The 24,849-nt window shown below is 47.2% G+C and overlaps 1 protein-coding gene and 1 long non-coding RNA gene across 5 annotated transcripts in view; one reads left to right on the plus strand and one right to left on the minus strand.

Moving 5' to 3' along the window:
- LAMB2 (laminin subunit beta 2) overlaps positions 1-15,014 on the plus strand; it is a 68,896-nt gene extending 53,882 nt beyond the window's left edge. For all 3 annotated transcript variants that reach the window (XM_044302232.1, XM_044302233.1, XM_044302234.1), the window contains 11 exons: positions 921-1,017; positions 2,122-2,494; positions 3,028-3,212; positions 3,299-3,540; positions 4,825-5,028; positions 7,284-7,428; positions 7,757-7,964; positions 9,243-9,384; positions 9,743-9,919; positions 12,290-12,449; positions 14,036-15,014. In XM_044302232.1, the coding sequence (XP_044158167.1) occupies positions 921-1,017; positions 2,122-2,494; positions 3,028-3,212; positions 3,299-3,540; positions 4,825-5,028; positions 7,284-7,428; positions 7,757-7,964; positions 9,243-9,384; positions 9,743-9,919; positions 12,290-12,449; positions 14,036-14,172 (2,070 nt within the window). In that variant the 3' untranslated portion in view covers positions 14,173-15,014. The remainder of the gene's footprint in view (positions 1-920; positions 1,018-2,121; positions 2,495-3,027; positions 3,213-3,298; positions 3,541-4,824; positions 5,029-7,283; positions 7,429-7,756; positions 7,965-9,242; positions 9,385-9,742; positions 9,920-12,289; positions 12,450-14,035) is intronic.
- LOC122944032 overlaps positions 1-24,849 on the minus strand; it is a 94,328-nt gene that overhangs the window by 62,172 nt on the left and 7,307 nt on the right. The gene's annotated exons all lie outside the window — the stretch shown is intronic.

Genomic DNA, 24,849 nt, shown 5'->3' on the forward strand with positions numbered 1-24,849 from the left:
TCCTGAGCTGTTAACAGCAGCCACATGGACCATAGGAACCTGTAGACTGGAGATGGCTGAATAGTGTTGTGAGCATGCTCTGTGACCGGTGCAGAGGTCATTGTGCAGGGAGGGGGAGGAAGTGAGTATTTGAATGTGCCAGCAATGCAGTTCTCTGCAGAAGCCTGGAGGGTTCATCCCCTTTAGGGTTCATGCACACGGCCGTTCCGTGCACTGGGGACCGCAATTTGCAGTCGGCAACATCTGTGCAAATTCCACAGACGGATCCGGACCCATTCAGCTTGAATGGGTCAGTGATCCGTCCGCAGCGCAAAAAAGTAGCACATGTTCTATTTTTTTTGCACTATGGAGTGCTTTCGTGGGGTTCCACGCCTCCATTCCGCACCGGACCTTCCGGATTGCGGACCCAAGTAAATACGGTGCAAAAACGGCTGAGGCCCATATATTGTGGACCCCGCTGTTTGTGGGGCGCAATACGGGCCTGGCCGGCACACGGCTGTTTGCATGAGCCCTTATCTGAGGATCGTCCTCATCCTCTTATGAATTCCCTGTTTAAAATATCAGCAAAGAATTATTTTAAGCCGGAATGGCCGGGTTAAAAAATATGAACAGATCTATTATAGCAGGAAGAGCCGCCCTATGCAGGGGAAATAATTTGGTCTCCCTGGACATAGGATTGTTTTAGTTTTTTTCCTCTCCTTTTTGCTGCCGGTTCCATGGGTTGGGTAAATTATGGTATTTTATATTAAATATGTGGAAATTTTTGGATTGGAATTCTTGTAAAATAGATTTTAATGTATTTAGATTATAATTTTTTTATATCCAGTAAAATAAGAATTTTTTTTTTTTTTAAAATAAGGAAATGCCGGACACATAATATTGTGATGTCGCCTACTGATTTCTTATCCACTCTCCCTCAGTTCACAGGAAGGTGTCAGTGCAGACCCGGATTTGGGGGCTCCACATGCACAGAATGTCAGGAGAACTATTGGGGGAACCCAAACATTCAGTGCAGAGGTAACATGCCCTTCCATATATCACACTATGACCTCCATTTCTTTCCCTTTACCCAGTGCATTACTTTTTACTTCTTCTACATTGCAATGTTTTGGTGAATTATTTTTAATTTAAAGGAGTATTCCACCCCCAGAAACCCCCTCCTCACTTCTAGCATGTGCCTCACTGCTCCACTTAGGACCATGGAAATTATCGAAAAGCAGCTGTATATGAGCACACTCTCGAGCGTCGCCTCATGCATAATTCTCCTCAACATGGTCATGCTAGTTGAGGGGCTTGTAGCTCAGACCCTCACTTATCTAACATGGTATTGCCCCTTTAAGGGTCCATTCACACATCCGCAAGTTGGGTCCGGATCCATTCCGCAATTTTGCAGAACGGGTGCGGACCCATTCATTTCCAATGGGGCCGGAACAGATGCAGACATCACACTATGTGATGTCCGCACCTGCACTTCCGGATCCGCAATTCCGTTCCTGAAAAAAATAGAACATGTCCTATTCTTGTTCGCAACTGCGGACAAGAAAAGGCGTTTTCTATTATAGTGCCGACGATGTGCGGTCCGCAGCCATGTTTTCTTAATCCTGGTCAATCCCTTACCTACAGCCTCTACAGCCCTAAGGCTTATTGCATACGAACGTGTGCGCTCCGTGGCCGTATTGCGGACCGCATAACACGGGCACCGTTCCGTGTGCATTCCGCATCACAGATGCAGACCCATTCACTTCAACGGGTCCGCAAATCCAGACATGCGGAATGGTGCGGAACGGAAGCACGGAGCGGAACCCTACGGAGTGCTTCCGTGGGGTTTCGTCCCGTACGTCCGTTCCGCAAATAGATAGAACATGTCCTATCTTTTTGCGGAACGGCCGAATCGTGGACCCATTAAAGTGAATGGGTCCACGATCCGCTGCAGCTGTCCCACAGTGGGTGTTCGTGCATTGCGGCCCGCGGCCACGGGGCGCACACGTTCACGTGCAAGAGGCCTAATTGTCACATGGAGCATCAGAAATATGAGCTTCATCTGTCCCAGAGCCATGTACTGATGTCTGAATGTCGTCCAGTCCGAACGCCGTATCCACCATGTTTATTTTCTGTTGACAGCTTGCGACTGCGACCGTCGAGGCATTCAGTCGCCACAGTGTAACCGCGCCACCGGCCACTGCACTTGTCGCCAAGGAGTTTCGGGTGTGCGCTGTGATCAGTGCGCCCGGGGGTTTGCCGGACAGTTCCCTGACTGCCAGCCCTGCCACGAATGTTTCGGAGACTGGGACCGTATCGTCCAGGATTTGGCGACCCACAGCCGAGACTTGATACGTCGAGCTAAGGATATCCATCTGACAGGTGTGGGTGGAACCTACAAGAAGAACTTTAAGGAGATCCAAGAGAAACTTTCCAGAGCCCGCAAAATCATAAAGGCCCGCAACGCCACCGTGGAGTCAGTGACCAACCTGATGAAGATCATGGATGACCTACGGTCAGTGGAAACTAATAGCATCACTTTATATAGACTATGAGGGGGGGCCCTTGGATGAACCATCTGTGGTGGTCCGACTCTAGTCAATGTGACTGAGCTGCAATACCAGGCACGACCACTATCAAATATACAGCGCTAAGGGGCATCACGGCTCCTCCTGTCAGTTGATCAGACCCTCACCAATCAGATGGCCTCTCCTAACTTTTTTACAGTCCCTTGACTCAGTTCCCCTATTGTATCCAATGGATGGGAAAATCAAACATGGGGCAGATCAATTCACTCCTCTCCTTGGGTTTGGACAATCCTTTTTCGGAAACCGGATATCTCACCCAGAACTTGACCTTCAGAAGTCTTGGTGCCGGTAGACACTCTCTTACACCTGTTCCCCCTCAATAAATGGCACAACTGGTGGAGGTCCACGATGTCAATGGATCATGGAGGACAACTTTCAGGTTCTCCAGTGCCATGATGCGTCTTGGGTCTCCAAGGAATTTGTTAAACATCCCTTAACATACATATATTTTCCATTTTAGAAATAAAATTAACGAATCCACCGAGACCTTGACCCAACTGGAAGGAGAACTCACCAGCGTACAAGATGAGAATTTCGATGCCAACCATGACCTGGTCGAGCTGGAAAGAGAAGTTCGGAGCCTAAACATGACAGCCAAAGAGAGGGCTCATCAGCTGGACGTACTGAAGAACTCCAACTTTTTAGGTATTTGCATTATAGAATAGCATATATCTGGGATTACACTCGCCTGCGGCTACACCCATGACGTATCTTGTCTTCTCTCAATATAGGAGCGTATGACAGCATCCACCAGTCCTTTGCGCGGTCCAGAGGGGCCGAGCAGCTAGTAAATGCCTCTGTGATAAGTGTCCCCAGCCATGTCAGCGATTCTGCCAAAACCAGAGACAAAACGGAGCAGCTCATGGTTCACAAACGAGACGACTTCAACCGGAGGAACGCAGCCAACCGCCGGGCCCTAAATGATCTCAAGGCGAAAACGGACACGTTAGACCTGAAGAACATCAACGAGAAGGTTTGATTTCATATATATGGTGATATTTAGTGATTTAGGTGTGTCCCCTTTACATACGCTCTATTAGGTATCATTGGGGGACAACAGGGAGATTACAAAGATGGGGGAAAAAAGTGCCACACGTAGCTCAAAAATTTTTCTTAAGCCCCACCCATTTATATAGGATACACCCCAAGCTACGGGGAATCACTTACAGTACATCTGACCCCCTTCAGAAAACCCCAAAATAAATACAGACCACACATAAAGATATAGACCCTAGCCCAGTCCTAGGGTCCACACTAGACCCAATCTATATTCAGATCCCAGGCCAGACTCACGTGGTATAAAGACTCCACCCCAGACTTCCCCCTCATGTATAGAGACCCCAGATTATACCCTCCGTATAAATACCCCAGACAATAACCTCCATATAAATACCCCAGACAATAACCTCCATATACATACCCAGGACTATACCCTCCATATAAAGAACCCAGACCCTCCCATACACAACCCCCAGATCCCCTCTTGTTTACAGACCCCAGACAAACTCCCATTTATAGACCACAACCCTCTTGCTTACAGACCCCAGACCACAAACCTCTTGTTTAAAGACCCCAGACTAGACTGCCCCTGTATACAGACCCCAGACCATACCCCCCTCCATATACAAGTCCCCGATCGACTCTTGGTTACAGACCCCTGACAAACCCTCTTGTTTATAAAGCACAGACCAGAACCCTTCCATTTACAGACCCCAGACCACACCTCTCTTGTTTACAGACCCCAGACCTGACTCTCTCGGTATACAGTCCCGAGACCATACCCCCTATACATAAACCCCAGATCCCCTCTTACTTACAGACCCCAGACCTGACTCTCCCGGTATACAGTCCCGAGACCATACCCCCTATACATAAAGCCCAGATCCCCTCTTACTTACAGACCCCAGACCAGAACTCTCTCATTTACAGACCCCAGACCACCCCCCCTAAATAACCCTTTACAGACCACACGTTCAGCTACTCACCTCTCCACATTCCTCCTCTTCCCGCTGAACAGTCTGCTGCAAAGGCTGTTTTCCACGCCCAGTGGAGGAATAAAACACAGGAGAGGCGAGTAGGTGAAGCTTCTGAGTGATCTCCCCATTTTTCAGCAGTATTTTGGACAATCCAGGAGAGTTGGCCACTAGTGGGGGGTTCCTAAATCGGTCCCACCTCTTTGACTCAGAAAGAGAGCTGCTGCAAAAAAAACTGTCTAGGAGATGTAATTGGGTGAGGGATACATTTTGCTATTTTACAGGTCTGTGGGGCCCCTGGAGATGTCCCCTGTGCAGAGAACCCCTGTGGTGGTGCTGGCTGCCGTGATGATGAAGGTAAACGGCACTGTGGTGGCCTGAGCTGTAACGGCGCGGCTGCAACTGCTGATAATGCGCTGGATCGGGCCAAGCACGCAGAGGAGGAGCTACAGGAGGCGCTACGAGACGTGGACGTCCTATTCCGAAAGGTAGAAAGCCACAACTGTTAAATATTCCATTCAGCTCCCTTTTACTAATCCCGTTCGTAGGGAAACCAAACGACAATCAGTATGGACGCCCACAAGGTTTGTCACTGAGCATGCCCACATCCATTAAAGGGACAGGCGCCTGTATACGCAGAATTACGAAACAGGAATCACTGACGTCACTAGAGTGAAATATAGGTAAGAGGCGGCTCACTATAACTCCAAGGGGTGGAATATGGTGCTCAATCCAAACAAAGCGTACCCAACGCTTGTAATGGAGAAGGAGTATGTGGAAGTAAAGGGATGGCACTCAAAACATAGGTGATGTATGGAGAATAGGTAGATACAAAGATTGTTTATTAAATAATGGCTGGATGTGCCTAAAAAAACAATGGCTGGGTATGCCTGAATGAAAATGGTATCATAAAATGTGTCGTCAAATAGATGTAGACAATTTCATAAGGCAGATCGCTAGTAAATACATATACATATATATATATATCTGTAGGTATCAGCACTTGTATACAGTATAAAATAAAAAATAGAAAATTTAAGAGTAACCAACTGGTAAAAATGGTAATTTGATTGTCAGTTCATATAAAAACCTGTTGAAGAAAAAATCTATGGGAATTGAATCCCAATGTTCAAGGAGAGGTATTTGACACCTGTTGAAGAAAAGCCTGTGGGGGAAAGTTCAATCCTATGATGCAATACCCATTAGAGGGGATGAATGTATAAATCCTGTAGATACTGGACAATGTCCTGAAATGTCAATTGCATTCAAATCCTGTTGGAGGAAAAAGACATCTGGTGGACTAATAAGGTAAGTGTCTCCTTGTAAGCAGAGTTTCTTTACAGGTCCGATGTCATGAGCTGTATATGAAAAAAACTACTGCTGTGTAAGCAGGTACATTACCCTCCTGTTGGTCGCTGATGCGATAGTAAGCGGCTCCTTCCTGCAGAGCGGCGGGCACGTGTCAGTTACCCGCTCGCTGAGTGTTCCGGCCGTGCGGTCTTCACTTCCGGTGACGTCACATGCGTTTGAAGTGGAGTTTCCCGCTCAAGTTGGTGTCGGCTTGCCACGTGGGAGTGGGTGGCGGGAAAATGCTGCAGTTTGAACAGGAGGGGAAGAAAAATAGCTCCGGAGCTTTTGTTAGGTTATAGGATCCTTTTTCTAGCTAGTCTAGTCTAGCTATAGCTAGTCCTTTTTATAGCTAGTCTAGTCTAGCTATAGCTAGTCTGAATAGGCTGACTCAATATCCCATACGCGTTTCGGAGCGTGCTGCTCCTTCTTCAGCTGCTCCTTCTTTCCACTGAAGAAGGAGCAGCACGCTCCGAAACGCGTATGGGATATTGAGTCAGCCTATTCAGACTAGCTAGCACCAAGAAAAAGGATCCTATAACCTAACAAAAGCTCCGGAGCTATTTTTCTTCCCCTCCTGTTCAAACTGCAGCATTTTCCCGCCACCCACTCCCACGTGGCAAGCCGACACCAACTTGAGCGGGAAACTCCACTTCAAACGCATGTGACGTCACCGGAAGTGAAGACCGCACGGCCGGAACACTCAGCGAGCGGGTAACTGACACGTGCCCGCCGCTCTGCAGGAAGGAGTCACTAGAGTGAAGCCTAAGAAAACTGGGTGACGATTTCTTTAGGCGCTCTAAGGCGGCCATTTTGGTTGTCAATCAGCTTTCCTGGAAACAGATATAGCTAAGAAACACCAGAATAGGGTTTTTGGGGGAACAAACTGATGTTGGTTCTCTATTTGCCAGAAGGCTGACGGCTCATTGGTGATTCACTGCCGCATGTGGTGCCTTTAAGAAGCATCCAGACATTGGATTTGTAATAAATGACGCAAGAGTTGCGTAATATAAGCCCCGCCCTGGACACACCCACACCTGGGCATGGCTTGCATAAGTCCCACCCATTTTCTATATGGGACAAGATTGTCTCTGCCAATTAGGGACAGTTGGCAACTGTGTGTAACATAGACGCGCAGCGGCATTGGAATCCCAAAAACAGTGGTGTTCACTGCGCATGCTGTGCAGTGCGGATGGGGAGGCTGCGCATGCACAGGCCCGCTGCACAGCAAGTGCAACCAATCCAGATAACCAGTCCCATGCTGATCCTATGAAATATAGAACTATTCATGAAGTATTTTGAGGGGGAGTGGGGGTCTTTAAGAAAATGAATATTTGCAAACTTTATTTTATTGGGAATGCCCCTTTAATTATTTTGCCCTTTATTCACAATGCAGGTGGCAGAGGCGAAGGCGAATGCGGACAGAGCTAAACAGAGGGCGCAGGCGACTCTGGATCGAGCCAGTGAGACCAAGGGAAGGGTAGAGCAATCCAATAAAGAACTGCAGCAGCTGATCCAGCAGATCAAAGACTTCCTGAACCGTAAGCGACCCCTACATTATGTGTTTGCAGGGCACCGATCCCTCTGCTGACACCCCCAGCGATAGTCTGTTATCGCCAGGGGAGAACGTGTACAGTCGCACAAAGTTCCTAGAAAACTAAAGGCCTCCTTTTGAATGAGATTATCAAGGGAAACCATCAGCAGATCTTCATGCTGATGGTTTCCATACATAGTGGAAAATATTTAGAGGGTGGAAATTCACAAATGAGCAACAGGCATCGCAGGAATTGCAATTCTATTGTTTCTGAGATGTCTTCATGTTCACCCCATTGTGTACTGTCGCTCCCATATCCTTTATTGATCGAGCAGAAGAGGGAGCAGACCCAGACAGCATCGAGATGGTGGCAAGCCGCGTCCTGGACCTTTCCATTCCTGCAACTCCTCAACAGATCCAACGCCTCGCAGAGGAGATCAAAGAGAGGGTGAGCGCCCTCGCCAACGTGGACGCCATTTTGGACCACACGGCAGCTGATGTCCGCAGGGCTGAGCAACTGCTGAACGAGGCCAAGCGAGCAAAGTACGTGTCGTCGTGTGTTCTGCTGACATATTGTCGGGGTCAATGTTCAGAGATGAAGAACATATTGCTATAATTTAATGACAGATGGAACCGTCAGTCCCCCGCCATTAACCCCCTGATGAGTGGGGGATGGGGGACCCCCTATGCAAACAGCCCTAGTGTGGCCGTAGTGAAGTATGCCGATACGCTATGTTAATATTACATAAAATGTAAAAAACTATTAATATAAATTATATTTAAAAAATTTCTGAAAAAAATACATTTTATGAACCTGCTGTGGATATAAATGATCCTTTTAAAGGGTATGCATACTTTTGCAAACCATTTTGTGTTGCTCTACAGCATGCAAAGTATAAAATATTTGTGTAGCAAAGAAAAAAAAGACAATAATTACCAATAGCCCCAAACAGTGCAGGAAATAAATACATAACAATATTATTATTATTATATAATATATAATAAATAAAAAAAATAATAACAATAAAAGTTCTCCTGTTTAAAAGGAGGCCTCATACTGCCACATTGTTAAGAAAAAAATGTTTTAGGGTACTTTCACACTAGCGTTGTTTGAATCCGGCGGGCAATTCCGTCGCCGGAAAAACATGCGAAAACGGATTAAATTTGAATCCTGATCAGGATTCTGATCACTATGAAAAAATGCATTGGAAAAAACGGATCCGCCATTTATGGACTTTAACTTTTTTTGCAAATTTTCCGGGTTTAACATGCAAAAGCCGGATCCGGTTTGATGGAACACACGGCGCCGGATCCGGCATTAATGCAAATCAATGGGAAAAATGCTGGATCCGGCGTTCAGTCAAAGTGTTCCGGATTTTTGGCCAGAGGTAAAAATACAACATGCTGTTTTCTGAAAAGCCTGATCAGTAAAAAAAAAAAAGACTGAACTGGATGCATCCTGAACGGATTGCTCTCCATTCAGAATGCATGGGGATAAAACTGATCAGTTCTTTTCCGGATTTGAGCCCCTAGGACGGAACTCAGCGCCGGAAAAGAAAAACGCTAGTGTGAAAGAAGCCTTAAATGCTCCAAGGTGAGACAGGGCACGACAAAACAACTTCCATCACACCATTATAGCATTTGCATGCATCTGCCACTAGAGGGAGCTCACGGAACACAGATGCTCCCATAGAGTTTGATACTATCCATTAAGCTCCCCCTAGTGGTGGCTGCAGGCTACTTCCATCCCTACGAAGCTTTCATTTACATTAGAAAGCAGGGATTTCCCTTTAAATACAGAACCTAACCTTCTTTTTTCAGGAACCGTGCTGAGAATGTAAAAAACGCTGCAGAGTCTGTGAAGAAAGCTCTGGAAGATGCCAAAAGAGCCCAGAACGCTGCAGAGGGCGCCATCCAAAGTGCCAATGACGATATAGCAAACACCGAGACGAAGTTAACCGCGGTAAGGCAATCGCCTGTAACCAAAGGCCGCTGCTGACAATTTATAAATCATTAAACAGCACCGATATGGGCGGCCGTTTTGTGTACACAGCTCCTGTGCAGACCTATGCGTCTCTGTGCTACCGACGACATAACCTGCGCAGTCTGGTCCTGCATTCATGCATTAAATCTTTCTATCTGTTCTGCTGTCTGAGCAAAGGAAAAGGGACAGACGGAACCCCATAGGTCCGCAGAGGAGCTGCATACACAAAACGGTATTATTTACAGGGCTGCCGCTGACCTCTGCTCCAAGACCGCGCTCTCATATACAGTACGTCTGGTATCTGGTTCACCTTTGTCGCTGTATTTTTGCACTGTAGATCCAGTCAGAAACATCCAGTGCCGAGAGTCGCCTCAATGACGCCATGGATCGGGTCGGCCTCCTGGATAAACAGATCGACGCGCTCAAAGTGAAACGGGCTGGGAACAGCCTGGCAGCGACGCGCGCAGAGGAATCGGCCAGCGCAGCCCTGGACAAAGCCAACGATGCAAAGAAGGTTAGGATGGGGCCTATGACTATTAAAGGGGAGCGTTACCTTAAAGGGGTGTTTTCATGTTAGACATTTGCGGCATATCGATGGCACCTGCACAGGAAGAGGGGTCCCCTGACCCATTAGGTAGTGACTGGCTGCCACGTCCACGCGCTCTCTGCATCCACTTATATGGGGGCCAAGGAAACAGTGGAGTAAGAGTGCATCTAGTGGGTGTGCCATCACTGTCCATTATAAAGGGTATGTATACATTTGCAACAATTTATTTTATTGTTCTATAGCAGGACCGCAGTCCAAATCCAGACTGTGGTAGCTAGCCGTCTGGGCGCCTCCATGTCTTACACTCAACTGTATCTGCGTCCTAATACATCACTGTGAAGGAGCCACTTATGGCAGCATCACCCTGTGAGGGGGTCACTTAAGTGGCATCACTGTGTGGGGACAGCTTAACGGCATATGATACTGTGTGGGGACACTTGAGAGGGCATCATGATGTTTGGGGGGGCACTAAAGAGGGCATCATACTGTGTGGGGGCAACTTAAAGGGATATAATACTGTGAGGGGACACTTAAGGGGCATCATACTGCGTGGGAGACACTTAAGGGGGCATCACTGTGTGGGGGCCTCTGTAGGGGACATAATACTTTGTGGTGGGCACTTAGAGGGCATCACTTTCTGTGGGGGACCACTTAAGGATGCCTCATTCAGTGTGTAGGCACTTAATTGATCATCTTGCAGTGTGGAGGGGCACTCAAGGGGCATCATACTGGGGGTTCAGACACTAGGGGGGTATCATACTGTGAAGGGAGGTACTAAAGGGGCATACTGTTAAGGGAGGTACTAAAGGGGAGTTGAGGCACTAAGGGGGCATCATACTGTGAAGGGAGGTACTAAAGAGGCATCATATTGGGAGTTGAGGCACTAGGGGGTATCATACTGTGAAGGGAAGTACTAAAGGGGCATCATATTGGGAGTTGAGGCACTAAGGGGGCATCATACTGTGTGGAGAGGCACTAAGGGGGCATCATATTGGGAGTTGAGGCACTAAGGGGTATCATACTGTGAAGGGAGGTACTAAAGGGGCATCATATTGGGAGTTGAGGCACTAGGGGGGTATCATACTGTGAAGGGAAGTACTAAAGGGGCATCATATTGGGAGTTGAGGCACTAAGGGGGCATCATATTGTGTGGAGAGGCACTAGGGGGGTGTCATACTGTGAAGGGAAGTACTAAAGGGGCATCATATTGGGAGTTGAGGCACTAAGGGGGCATCATACTGTGAAGGGAGGTAATAAGGGGCATCATATTGGGAGTTGAGGCACTAAGGGGGCATCATACTGTGAAGGGAAGTACTAAAGGGGCATCATATTGGGAGTTGAGGCACTAAGGAGTATCATACTGTGAAGGGAAGTACTAAAGGGGCATCATATTGGGAGTTGAGGCACTAAGGGGGCATCATACTGTGAAGGGAAGTACTAAGGGGGCATCATACATGATGGGGGCACTAAAGGGTCAGTATACTGTCTGAAGGGCACTAGGGGGCATCATTACTGTCTAGAGGGGGCACTAAGGGGACATTCTTATTGTATTGGGGCCCTAAGGGGGTTTGGGTGGAATTAGAGGCGCAGAGTGCTACACGTCAGCAGTGTTGTCCCTCCTGGCAGACACAGGTATGTAGACTTTTACAAAAAGTACTTGAGTACCCCTGCTCCGTAGCATTGAAGATACAAAATGAAGTAAACTGTCTTGATAAAAAAATTCTCCTGTCATTTTATGTACCCAGCACCTATGCAGACCTATGTGTCTCCATGGTTACAGACTACAAACAAGCTCTGTGTAGTCTGATCCTGCAGTTGGGTGATGTGTTTGCTCCCTGATTTTTGCTAACCTACAGTGGAAACATGGGAGTGACAGATGACTGCAGGATCAGACTACACAGGGTTTGTTTTGTAGTCTGTAACCATGGAGACACAAAGTATCTGGCACCTCGTCATGTTTTACATTATAGAAACATAAACTATAAGGGCTCATGCACATGAACGAACGTATTTTTTTTTCTGTGTCTGTTCTGTTTTTTTTTTTTTGTGGCCCATACGCGGATTTATTCGCTTTAATGGGGCCACAAAAAAAACATAAATGACACCATGTGCATTCCGTGTTCGCATGGCTGTTCCGCAAAAAAATAGAACATGTCCTATTATTGTCCGCATTACGGACAAACATAGGACTGTTCTATTACGGCCCGGACGCACTGTTCCACAACACGCGGAATGCACATGGCCGGTATCCATGTATCCAACGGTCGTGTGCATGAGCCTGAAATGTGAACAGAGCCTTGCAGATACTAACAGTAGTGGCGCTTGGTTTCTTCTAAGGTGCTGGACGGACAGCTCGGAGATCGATATAAAACCGTCCAGAATTTTGTAGAACACAAGGCGAAAAACATAAAGGACGCAAAGAATAAAGCAGATCAGCTACGGGACGAAGCGAAGCAGCTGCTGAACAACGCGCAGAATAAGCTGGGACGGCTTCAAGGTAAAGTCCTACAGATCAGGGCGCTATAGCAATGGCAGTAAGTCTACACCTGCCTCTAGAGGGCGCTCCTGGGGCGAATCTGAGCATTGAGTGATCTACAGATCATTCGGCACCCTGGGAGATCTCAAAATTCTGGACTATAATTTAGTGTCACGTCGGCTAAGGCTACTTTAACAATAGCGGCAGCCTTCTCCGGCAGGTTGTTCACTTGCCGGATCCGTGCTGCCGCTAGTGCACGTGTGTACGCTCCAGCCCATTGGCTATAAAGGGGGCAGGCTGGAGTTCCGGCGGCAGCGCGGCAAACATGCAAACGTCGTTGTTTTATTCCGGCCGCCTCTCTGCATGTTTGCCATGCTGCCGCCGGAACTCCGGCCCGCCACTATTATAGTCAATGGGGCCGAGCAGACCTCCGGCGGCACACGTGCACTAGCGGCAGCACGAATCAGGCAGGCTGTTTACCCGCTGGAAGAGCCTGCCGCTAATGTAAAAGTAGCCTATTGTGAATGGCCACGTTTAATTCACACTGCATGAATTGAAGTGTGCATCAGAGGTATACATCAGGACGCATGCGCCAGGGCAATACGGCAAACAGACACTGCAAATGCAGTGTAAATGTAACCTTACTTTAAAGAAGCACTCCCACAAAAAAAAATGTATTCTCTGACCCGTTAGAAAGGTGCATGATGTAAACTGTAGTGCAGGTAATCTTCTTATTAGTGACTGTATAACCTCCCTTCTGATCCTCAGCTGTGTCATGTGACTATCCAAATAACACAGCATCTTATGTGTGGACAGGAAGACAGATTCTCTATGTATTCCTGTGGGAGCCTCAATGTCAGGAATGAATAGAGAAGTAATTGACTTCCTGTCCTGTGTCAGTTGGATATCGACGTGCTGATCACATGACACAGCTGAGGATCAGGAGGGAGGTTATAACTCAAATACAGTTGTCTGCTGAAAAAATTACATTCACTACAGCTTACATCATGTACCTTTTATAACAGGTCAGAGAATAAACATTTTTTTGTGGAGGGGGCTTCTTTAACAGGGAAAAGTGCAAGTAAAAAACAATGACAACTACTCCCTAAAGTTGTCAGAAACCCACCTGCGCAGCCTTATTGTACCCATAAATCTAAAATGAAAAAATGAAGCCTTTTTGAACTAGGTCTTTATTAAAAATTCTCCATTGTTTTCTTTCCACAGCTCCTATGCAGACTAGATGTCTCCATGGTAACAGACAACACAACAATTCTGTGTAGTCTGATCCTGATCTCATACTTTCCTCCTGCTTTGTGCTAATGTGCGTTCGGTAGACGACAGACAGAAGGAAGTATGACTTCAGGATCAGACTACACAGGGTTTGTTGTCTGTTACCATGGAGACGCATTGTCTGCATAGAAGTTTGGAGAGACAAAACAATAGGAAACTTTTACCCAACACTTATTGTTGCTTTGTTTTTGATTTTACATGTATGGAAAAAATTTAAAGGAACTGTCTTGTGAAGGTCGACATCGCCTTCAAGATGTCCCTGTAATCCCATGCAGCTAAGAGTGGGAGTTCACTAATGTCACTGTTACCGATTACAGAATTAGAGGCGGCGTACGAGAAGAACGAGGTTATCCTCCAAGAGAAAGCAAAGCAGCTGGACGGCCTGGAAGACAAGATGAAGAGGATCCTCGAAGCCATAAACCATCAGATTCAGATATACAACACCTGTCAATAAAGAAAATCACCAGTGAAGGACCAAACGCGAAGACACGAAGCGACAAATCACTTAAAGGGGTGCTAAAAATTAGGCAGCAGATATACTCTGTGAAGGATGGCAAAAACATGGCTTCTTTCTAACAACAGCGCCACAGGGGACACAGGTGGTGTGTGGTATTGCATTTACATTCATTTCAATGACGCTGAACTGCAGTACCTGTTACCGCCAGTGGACATGTGTGGCGCTGTGTGTAGAAAAGAAGCAGCCATGTCCATCCTAAGGGCCGAGGCAGGACACAGTCCTATCCTTGCACTGCCATAGAGGCAAATACTTGACCACTGTAATGTGTCTGCTATTCATTTATTACCCCTTTAAAGGGATTGTCCGAATTGGTCCAAAAATTACCTAAGGGGGGACAGCGTGGTAAAACAATAAAAGATGCGTTACTTGCCCGTCTATTCTCCCGCCATTCCAGCACCGCTGGTGATGTACCCACATATCCAGAGGACCGTTGCGGTCACTGGCCTCGTCGGTATAAAGTACGAGACCACCGAAGACAGTGATTGGCTGCAGCATTTCCGTAGATACAGCATGTCACTGCTGCAGCCACGTGAACAGGGACTGGCGGGGAGTATCAGAGCACCGGCGCTGAAATGGAGGAGCAATGACAGGATATTTTTTTCGTATTTTATTGTTCCCTCCCCTGGGGGCAATTTTTTGGTCCAGCTTAGACAATCCCTTTAAATTATCATCCGGCGTGCTGTATGGAGTTGTCACAGATATTTCACTTATTGTAACCCAAGGCTCTTTCTGATGGTCAACTTATAATAAAACTGACCTGAGTCTCCATGTTACATGCAGACTGCATTTGAGCTTTGTATTATTTAAAGGGGTTGTCCAGGGCTAGAAAAAAAATGACTGCTTTCTCCCAAAAACAGCCTCACACCTGTCCACAGTTCAGCCCTATTCCTTGGGGACCCGCACCTATTTCTACAATGGGGCCCCCAAAACTAAGAAGAGCCCTCCATTCACTTCTATGGGAGATGTGGCCAACCCCTTTACGGCTACATCCACTTTTGCAACCACACATATATTTTTTTTATTGCCTCAGTAACATGAAAATAAAAAATTAAGCAACTTTGCCATAGGTTTTCATAAAAAAATTTCCTGTTGTTTTATTTCTACAGCTCCTAGGCAGACAATGCATCTCCATGGCAACAGACTACAAACCTTGTAGAGTCTGATCTTGCAGCAACATTTCCCTCCATTTGTTCTCTATTTTCTGCTCATGCACCTTTTGAAGGTTAGCAAGCAGTAAAGGACGGACAGAAGGGAGTATGACTGCAGGGTCAGACTACACAGGATTTGTTTGTAGTCTGTTACAATGGAGACATGTAGCTCTGTAAAGGAGCCGTAAAAAAAAAAAATGTAATATAAATTTAAATTTATTTTATTTATTTTTTAAAAAGCTGGGACAATAAAAAATAAAGTTTGGTAAGGTGAAGCGAGGAGGTCCAGTTGCCAAGACAACTGTCGGGTTTAAAAAAAAAATCAATTTTCATACACCCTTGTTATTGGAGCAGAGGGGAGAGCAGCTACAAAGAGTGTCTCTCGCCTGGAGGACCTGTCCTGTCCTGTATTACACAGGTAACCCACTGATATGAATGGGCAGTGTGCAATGCTTCTTTTCACCTGTGGTGGCGCTGCAGACACACAGGTCCATCCAGTTCAATCTTTCCCGATCGATTAGTCGTTAGATTCCTTACAACCCTCAGCGCCGATTACTATTCGATCAGACTCTCACCTTGTTCTACATGCTGACACAGTGTCGGACTGGGGTACCTAGGGCCCACCGGTGTAACTGATTCTGGGGGCCCACCTTAGGGCTCATGCACACAAACTTTTTTTTTTCCGTGTTATTGTCGGCATTACAGACACGGATAGGACGGTTCTATTAGAGGCCGGCTGTTCTGTTCGCATAATGTGGAATGCACACACCCCGTATCCATGTCTTGTTTATGAGCCCTTACAGTGAGGACAGAAATATTACAGATGAAGTATGATGGCGGACAGTCACAGCAACATGCACAAACATACATGTGGCAGAATTTAGGCTGCTTTCACACTTGCAGTAGCGGGGTCCGGCAGGATATTCCGGCGGGGGAACAGCCTGCCGCATCCGTGCTAACGCTAGCCAGAAGTCTGCAGTAGTTTGTGTCCGGCCACCTCTCGGCATGTTCGCCGTGCTGCGGCCGGACCTCCGGCCCACCCCTATTATAGTAAATGGGTCCGGAGCGGACCTCCGGCGGCACGGTGGGCTAGCATAAGCACAGATCTGACAGGCTGTTCTCCCACTGGAATAGCCTGCAGACCCTGCTACCGCAAGTGTGAGAGTAGCCTTACTCATATACTGTATGGATATCCTATACTACGCTTAAGGCCTCATGCACACGACCGTTTTTGTGGTTCGCATCCGAGCCGCATTTTTTGCGGCTCGGGTGCGGACCCATTCACTTCAATGGGGCCGCAAAAGATGCGGACAGCACTCAGTGTGCTGTCCGCATCTGTTGCACCGTTCCATGGCCCCGCAAAAAAAATACAGCATGTCCTATTCTTGTCCGTTTTGCAGACAAGAATAGGCATTTCTACAGTGGGCCGCCGTTCCGTAAATCGCGGAAGGCACACGGGCGGCTTCCATTTTTTGCGAATCCGCGGTTTGCATGAGGCCTAAGTCGGTCAGAAACAAGACACAGTTCCTATCACACATAAGAAACATGCAATGCAAGCACCAAGACATGTATGCCTAACCCTATTAAGTGTAGCAGACTTAAAGGGGTCCTCTCACTTCAACAAATGGCCTTTATTATGTGGAGAAAGTTAATACAAGGGACTTACTAATGTATTCCGATTCTCCACATTGGCTCTTTTCCATCACATTATACACAGCACGTATCCATGGTTTTGACCAATCCATCAGTGGTGGTCGCAAAAGCGTCAGCCTCTCTAGTGGCTGGGACCGTGGGAGCGCACATAGGCTAGTGCTTTATCCTATAGTGTGCAAGCACAACCACCACTAATGGATTGCAGGGTGTTCGTAACCATGGAAACGAGCAGTGTATAATGTGATGGAAAAATGAATCCAGACAGCAAAGGAAGCAATATGGATAATCACAATACATTAGTAAGTGGCTTGTATTAACTTTCTCTACATGATAAAATCCGACTTACTGAAGTGAGACAAACCCTTTAAGACCACGTTCCCTTGATCATGGGGGTCCCAGCAGTCAGACACTTATCACTTGTCGTGTCATAGCTGTCTCACCTTTTCACATTCCCTATCCTTACAGTTTTTGGGGGGGTGTAAAAAATTATAGCGCTGGCTATTTCCAGTGGTCCCAAAGAGAATAAATGGAGCAGCAGGGCGTATGTGTGGCCTGCCAGACCATCAAAAAGGGGGAACAGGACCCGTTCCTGGGATCAGGACCCCACTAATCATATAGTTATGCCCTATGGTGTGGAGAAGATAACTTGAAAACATGGACAACCTCTTTAAATCCTCCACCAGTATCTCTTTACATGGCAGCTGTGATGCCTGTAAATATGGAATATCATCACTGCCGCCATGTAAACCATACGTGTCACTACTGGAGAATGTGACGCACTGTCCAGAATTTTTCGGGCATAAATTCTACCCCCTTTGCAGGTCATAACCTTTAACAAAGCAAAGGTGCTAGAGGAGCAACGTGAGCAAAGGGCACAAACTGAGGGTCATAACTGAAACAGAGTCTTAGGGTCACCTGAGGCAGGGTAATAGCGGTAATCCTGGAGCAGGGGTAACTGGAGAAGAGGCAATATTAGGGGTGCATTTAGAGTGGGGGCATTGGGGGGCATCTTGAGCTGTGGCACTAATGGGGGCACACCTAAAGCGGAGGCATTGGGGGGACCTAGGGCAGAGTCCCCCCAGTGCCACTCTGAACTCTGCAGAGAGCAGCACACATACACAGATCTGAGTCTACTATAAACAAATCCCCCATTTCCCCCTTACAGTCTCCTAAAGCTCACTACTGTCACACTCCTGAGAAATCAGCCCAGCACCGTAGAGGAGTCCTTCTCTCCAGCAACCACAGTTTCCTGACAGCAGGGAGGGCAGGAGGATGGCCAGACATGTTCTCTCCTCCTTCACTGCCAGCAACCAGGGAAGTTTAGAAGATACTGCGGGGCCTCCTGTACACTGTGCGATACTGCCACCTAGTGGCTACAATGATTATCTCTCCTGAGAAAGGAGAAATAATTACTCCTCCATCTTATCTCAGGCACAGGAGACTGGGGCCTACCGAGGAATCCCTCGCCTCCCGGTGGGCCAGTCCGAGCCTGTGCGGACATAGTATCTGCCACCACTACTTGCTGGGATAGGGCACTCCATAGTGTGACTGCTCTAACTGTAAATAATCCTTTCCTGTATTGAAGTCGTCCTTTCTCCACATGTAACGAAGGTGCCCTGGTCCTTTGTAAAGTCCTTGGAATGGAAAATCATGTGCCGCAGGTTAGGAGCCCGTGCTGCTAAAAGTGACCCCACAATATGACCTCAAATGAAGCCCTTATATAGAAAAGAGTCCAAAATATTGCCACCAATCCGGCAACGGCAAAAGTGTCATAACGCCAAATGCCCTCAAAAGCCGCTGATGACTGTCTTAAAGTAATACGCAGTGTTTGTAGCGTTAAAAATACCATTTTGGTGGTGCTGCTGCGGGTGGCTCTGGGCAAAATCAGTCTGCTTCCCCCTCTGGCAGCTGACAATATGGCCCCTTCCCCTCTGGAGAATCTCCTCAGCTAAACTGCCATATATTGCAGAGACTCTGCTCCTTCCTGACAAGCAGAACAGAAACCCATTTTTATCGGTTGCCCTGCAGTGAACAGAGGATCACTATGCAGAGTCCTAAAAGTGACTGAGGATGTGTGTCCACCAGCACTCAGCTAATTAGGTGGACATGCAACTTGCAATAGACTGTAAACACCAGATGGCGCTCTACTATGTAAGTGAATGAACACCAGGTAGCACCATACTGTGTAAGTGAATAAACTCTAGGTTGCACTATATTATGTAAGTTAATGACCACTAGGCGGTGCCATCTCATATCAGTGAATGAACTCCAGGTGGCGCCATACTATGTCAGTAACTGAACACCAGGTGGAGCCATACTATGTAAGTAACTGAACACCAGGTGGAGCCATACTATGTAAGTAACTGAACACCAGGTGGAGCCATACTATGTAAGTAACTGAACACCAGGTGGAGCCATACTATGTAAGTAACTGAACACCAGGTGCAGCCATACTATGTAAGTAACTGAACACCAGGTGGAGTCATACTATGTAAGTAACTGAACACCAGGTGCAGCCATACTATGTAAGTAACTGAACACCAGGTGGAGCCATACTATGTAAGTAACTGAACTCCAGGTGCAGCCATACTATGTAAGTAACTGAACACCAGGTGGAGCCATACTATGTAAGTAACTGAACACCAGGTGGAGCCATACTATGTAAGTAACTGAACACCAGGTGGAGCCATACTATGTAAGTAACTGAACACCAGGTGGAGCCATACTATGTAAGTAACTGAACACCGGGTGGAGCCATACTATGTAAGTAACTGAACACCAGGTGGAGCCATACTATGTAAGTAACTGAACACCGGGTGGAGCCATACTATGTAAGTAACTGAACACCGGGTGGAGCCATACTATGTAAGTAACTGAACACCAGGTGGAGCCATACTATGTAAGTAACTGAACACCAGGTGCAGCCATACTATGCAAGTAACTGAACACCAGGTGGAGCCATACTATGTAAGTAACTGAACACCAGGTGGAGCCATACTATGTAAGTAACTGAACACCAGGTGGAGCCATACTATGTAAGTAACTGAACACCAGGTGGAGCCATACTATGTAAGTAACTGAACACCAGGTGGAGCCATACTATGTAAGTAACTGAACACCAGGTGGAGCCATACTATGTAAGTAACTGAACACCAGGTGGAGCCATACTATGTAAGTAACTGAACACCAGGTGAAGCCATACTATGTAAGTAACTGAACACCGGGTGGAGCCATACTATGTAAGTAACTGAACACCGGGTGGAGCCATACTATGTTAGTGAATATTACAGCATCACTGGATCTAACAGCATGGAACATATGCTTATTTTGATATTAAGGCTGGGTTCACACATAGGGGAATTTATCATCATGGGAATATCTGAAGTCAGCTTTGCTTGAATCTGCATTGTCGTACTTTATGCCACATTTATCATATGTCTTATGCTGTTTCATAAATTTGTCCTTAAAGGGATTCTGTCACCTCGTTTTACCCTATAGAGCTGCGGACATGGACGGCTAGATTGCCGCTAGCATGTCCGCAATATACCCGTCCCATAAAGGGGTGTCCTTTTATTGTGTTTAAAAAATGATTTTAGAGATATGTAAATGACCCTGGTAAGGAGCCCAATGGGCCGTACTAACCTTCTTGGAGCCCAGCCATGCCCCCCTGTGAAGGAGCCCAGCACCGCCTATGTCTCCTCCTTTCTTCATAGTTAGATTGCCGTAATCTCGTGATGCGCAGTTCCTTCCCTGAGGCTGATGCCAGCACAGGGAAGGAACACTATAACGGCACTGCGCATGCGCGAGCTTGCGCATTGCGAGATTACGGCAATCTAACTGTGAAGAAAGTAGGAGATTCGGAGGACGCAGGCGGTGCTGGGCTCCTTCACAGGGGGGCATGGCTGGGCTCCAAGAAGGTTAGTACAGCCCATTGGGCTCCTTACCAGGGTCATTTACATATCTCTAAAATCATTTTTTAAACACAATAAAAGGACACCCATTTATGGGACAGGTTTATTGCGGACATGCTAGCGGCAATCTAGCCGTCCATGTCCGCAGCTCTATAGTGTAAAACGAGGTGACAGAATCCCTTTAAACACTTTTGTCTAGAGGAGCTCCTCCAGTTTTCCTCCTCCTGGAGTGAGATTGTGGCTTTTTTGCCTTATCGGATTCAACATTTTCTACGCCTGTTTCTGGTGTCGAAAATTACCTAAAGCAGGGCTCCGGATGGCGACCAAAATGGTCGCCAATGAGACTTAGAATTGCTAAATGCCGACAAGACTTTGTAGTCTTGTCGCCATTTGCGCCTCCGCTGCTCTGCCTCTCACACACGAGAAACTGACATGGGACGCTCTGATCTCAGCGCACGCTATGTTCTCCTCAACAACACAGGGGAGAAGGAGGCAGTCTCCCCCCCCTCCTGTACTACTGCCACCAATGGGCGGATAGAAGCGAGGAGGAGGGGAGGGGCTGTGGCCACTGCGCCACCAATGGGCTGATATCAGGGAGGAGGAGGGGAGGGGCTGTGGCCACTGCGCCACCAATGGGCTGATAGCAGGGAGGAGGAGGGGAGGGGCTGTGGCCACTGTGCCACCAATGAATATCATTTATGCTTAATACAAACGCAGGCTGCGCTGCAGGTGCCGGACATATCCCATACCCGGCACCCAGCGCGGTGCACCAAACTCCCCCCCCCCCCCCAGTATTATAATCATTCGTGGCAGTGGCCACAGGGTCAGCACTATGCACAGGGCAGCAGGGAGAGTGTGAAGTCCTATTCACCCTGATAGAGCTCTATCAGGGTGAATAGGACAAGGGATGAAAGATCCCAGGTTCTAGCCCCTAAGGGGGGAAATAGTAATTAAGTAAAGGTTAAAAAAACAAAAAAAAACACCCAAATATTAAGTTTAAATCACCCCCATGCCCAATTTTACATATAAAATATATAAACAATAAAAAAATATTACATATCGCAACGCCCGAAAAAGTGCGAACTATTAAAATATTAAAAAATATCTCCTATGCGGTGAACACCGTAACAGAAAAAAATAAAAATAAATTGCAATTTGCCATTTTTTTGTCACCTTGTCCCGACAGAAATTAGGATCGGACTGTTCTATTATGGTCCAGACGTTCCATAAAATCTGGAATGCACGCAGCTTTTTTGGTGTTTTATTATTTTCACATGGTATCGAGTATCGCAATACTTTTTTATGGTATCGAAATAGAGTCTAAATTTTGGTATCGTGACAACCCTAGGTAAGACATGTGTTTTTTTTTTTAATTATACCGTAATTATATGTATTTTAAATTTGGCTCCTAAAATTTTCAGATTAGGATGGCTCCTTGATATTTTTTTAGTCTGGAGCCCTGTAAAGGGAGTCTGTCACCTAATCTGAGTGTTTTAGACCTTTATTTGTGCTATCCCTGTTTCTCTGCCCATTATGGGCAGAGGAACAGGGATTTGCACTGCGCATGCGCCACTCCTACTTTGGCTTAATTACAGTCCTCTGCTGCAGCTGGTTACTTGCACCAGCTGGATTTCCAGGTACGGACCGGCGCATGCGCAGTGCAACTCCCTGTTCCTCTGCCCATAATGGGCACAGCAGTGGGCAGGTACGGGACAAGTGTGGAGTCGCGCAGGTGCGAGATTTGTGAGGGAGAGGAGGAGGTAATAGGAAACAAGAGCAGGCCAGAGGGGTGAAAGGGGTGTGGTTTTCTGGGCACATCGCAGAGGGGCCTGGGCACTTGCTGCAGTAACGCCGCCCCTGGGCACTTGCCGGACCTCATTAGCATACGTTTTAAGAGGTTTTTTTGGAAGATCTCGGCGATGGGACAGCACAATTAAAGGTACCACTGTAATGTGGGCAAAGGAGTCTATAACCTGATCTGAGCGGTCTAAAAGGCTCAGATTAGGTGACAGACTCTCTTTAAATCTATGCCAGCAAGGGAGCTGGTGTAGATTTAAGCAAGTCGTACGGCTGCCGGTAAAGTGCCTTAGTTATGTAGTGGCGGGCAACCCTACATAAGCGGCAGCGGACATGGACTAAAACCCCCACAGACTTTTATTATGGGTTAAATGTGGAAGAAAAAAAATATCTGAAGAAAAAAACATGAAAGTCTCTCCCAGGATTCAAACCTGTGATCTCTACATGTAAATCCACTTACTTACCACTAAGCTACGGCTACAGCTATAGGCTGTCCAGGGATGCTGGGAGTTGTAGTTTTGCAACAGCTGGAGGGCCGCAGGTTGGGCATCCCTGGAATATATGTAGATGCTAGGACACAGCTCTGCCCTCAGCATGTCTAGCCCTGTCAATCAAGGGGAGGGCGGAGTGTGCAGAGCACAGGGGGTGTTACAAAGGATTCAGCCCCGCCTCCTGGTGCTCCAACTTGCTCATTTGCATATGAATAAAAAGCATATTTATCTGCAGCTGTTTAGCATACAGACAAAAGAAAAGTATTGTTTTAATCAGCATGATCAGCCCTACCAGCCAGTATGTCTGGTTTAATAGGGTTGATCCTAGTGACAGAGCCGCTTTAAAACCTCATGGCTAGTATAAAACGGTACAAAAACACTTCTATTGGACTTCCGGTTCCGGCGCGCACACGTAAGGAGTGACAGAGACGGCGCTCCGTGCCTTCGGGCCCTAACATCGGGGATCCTGCATTATAAAGGGGTTCATCCCCCCTGTATTCCTACAATACCCTCATAGGAGTGATGGTGGATGGATAAATACCTGGTACGGAGTGGATCCCCTAGAGAGAGGAATAGCAGACACGAGGCAAGATGGCGGCGGCGGCTGCTAGTGAAAAACCCCACAGACTTACAAGATCCTCCTCGCAACCTCCACAGTGATAACATCTATAAATGGTGAGATGGAGGAGGAAACCTTCCAGACTCAAAGCCAAGATCTGCAAATCCCATGCCGAACTATGGCGATAGAAATGGCAAAATGACTGTCTAGCGACATTAAGGCTACCCTGGAAGCCACAGTGTCCTCAGCGCTTCAGGAGCTACAAAGGGAAAATCGCTCCAGACGGAGCAACTTATTGGCCAGCCGGATTCCATTCCACCAAGCCAGCTTGTTCGGATCGGTGCAACTGAAATCCCGCAAGCGCTGGGACTGCAGAGCACTTTCACCGTGGAAAGGGCTCATCGCCTTGGGCCTCCGAGGCATGGGCGACAGGAGATGGGAACAACAAGGCCGAGACCAGCCATAGCAAAATATTTGAACTACTCGGAGAAGTACAGACACAGAGCACAACCGCTTCTGGTGAGAGGACAGAAAAGATTACTCTTCAGAGGTTGCCAGACGCAGAAGAGCCTTTTCCGAATCCAACATATGCTCCACGCTGGTTCGGAGAAAAACCAAATGTGCTTTAATATACCCAGCTATACTGGGAGTATTTCAGCCCGATGGCTGTATCGACACTTACCTCACTCCAAAAGAAGCGGTGGAAGCTATGGAGATGGATCATGACCTTCCCCCTGGTCAAGGAAGCCCACCGCGACGTGAAGGTTCATTGCCAAGAGGAGGTCGTGGAATCGGAGGAATGAAAGGCAGACAACAGGGCTCCCAACTTGCTCGGAATGGACAAGAAGACCCTCGCGATCCTGGACATAATTGGCACTGGGAAGCTCCGCTAGACCACTCGGGATACGTGAGGTCTCGTGATAGACTCGGTTTTATGACTGTTTCACTTTTTGTGCCTGAGGTTGTGGGGACTCAAGATAGTCCAGTTATGTAGAATTATACAAGAACCAATGTCAGGGACAGATGAGAATCCATTAAAGCGGGGGAAGGGATAA

The sequence above is a fragment of the Bufo gargarizans genome, chromosome 7 (genome assembly GCF_014858855.1).
Source record: "Bufo gargarizans isolate SCDJY-AF-19 chromosome 7, ASM1485885v1, whole genome shotgun sequence".
Classification (NCBI taxonomy): Eukaryota; Metazoa; Chordata; class Amphibia; order Anura; family Bufonidae; genus Bufo; species Bufo gargarizans.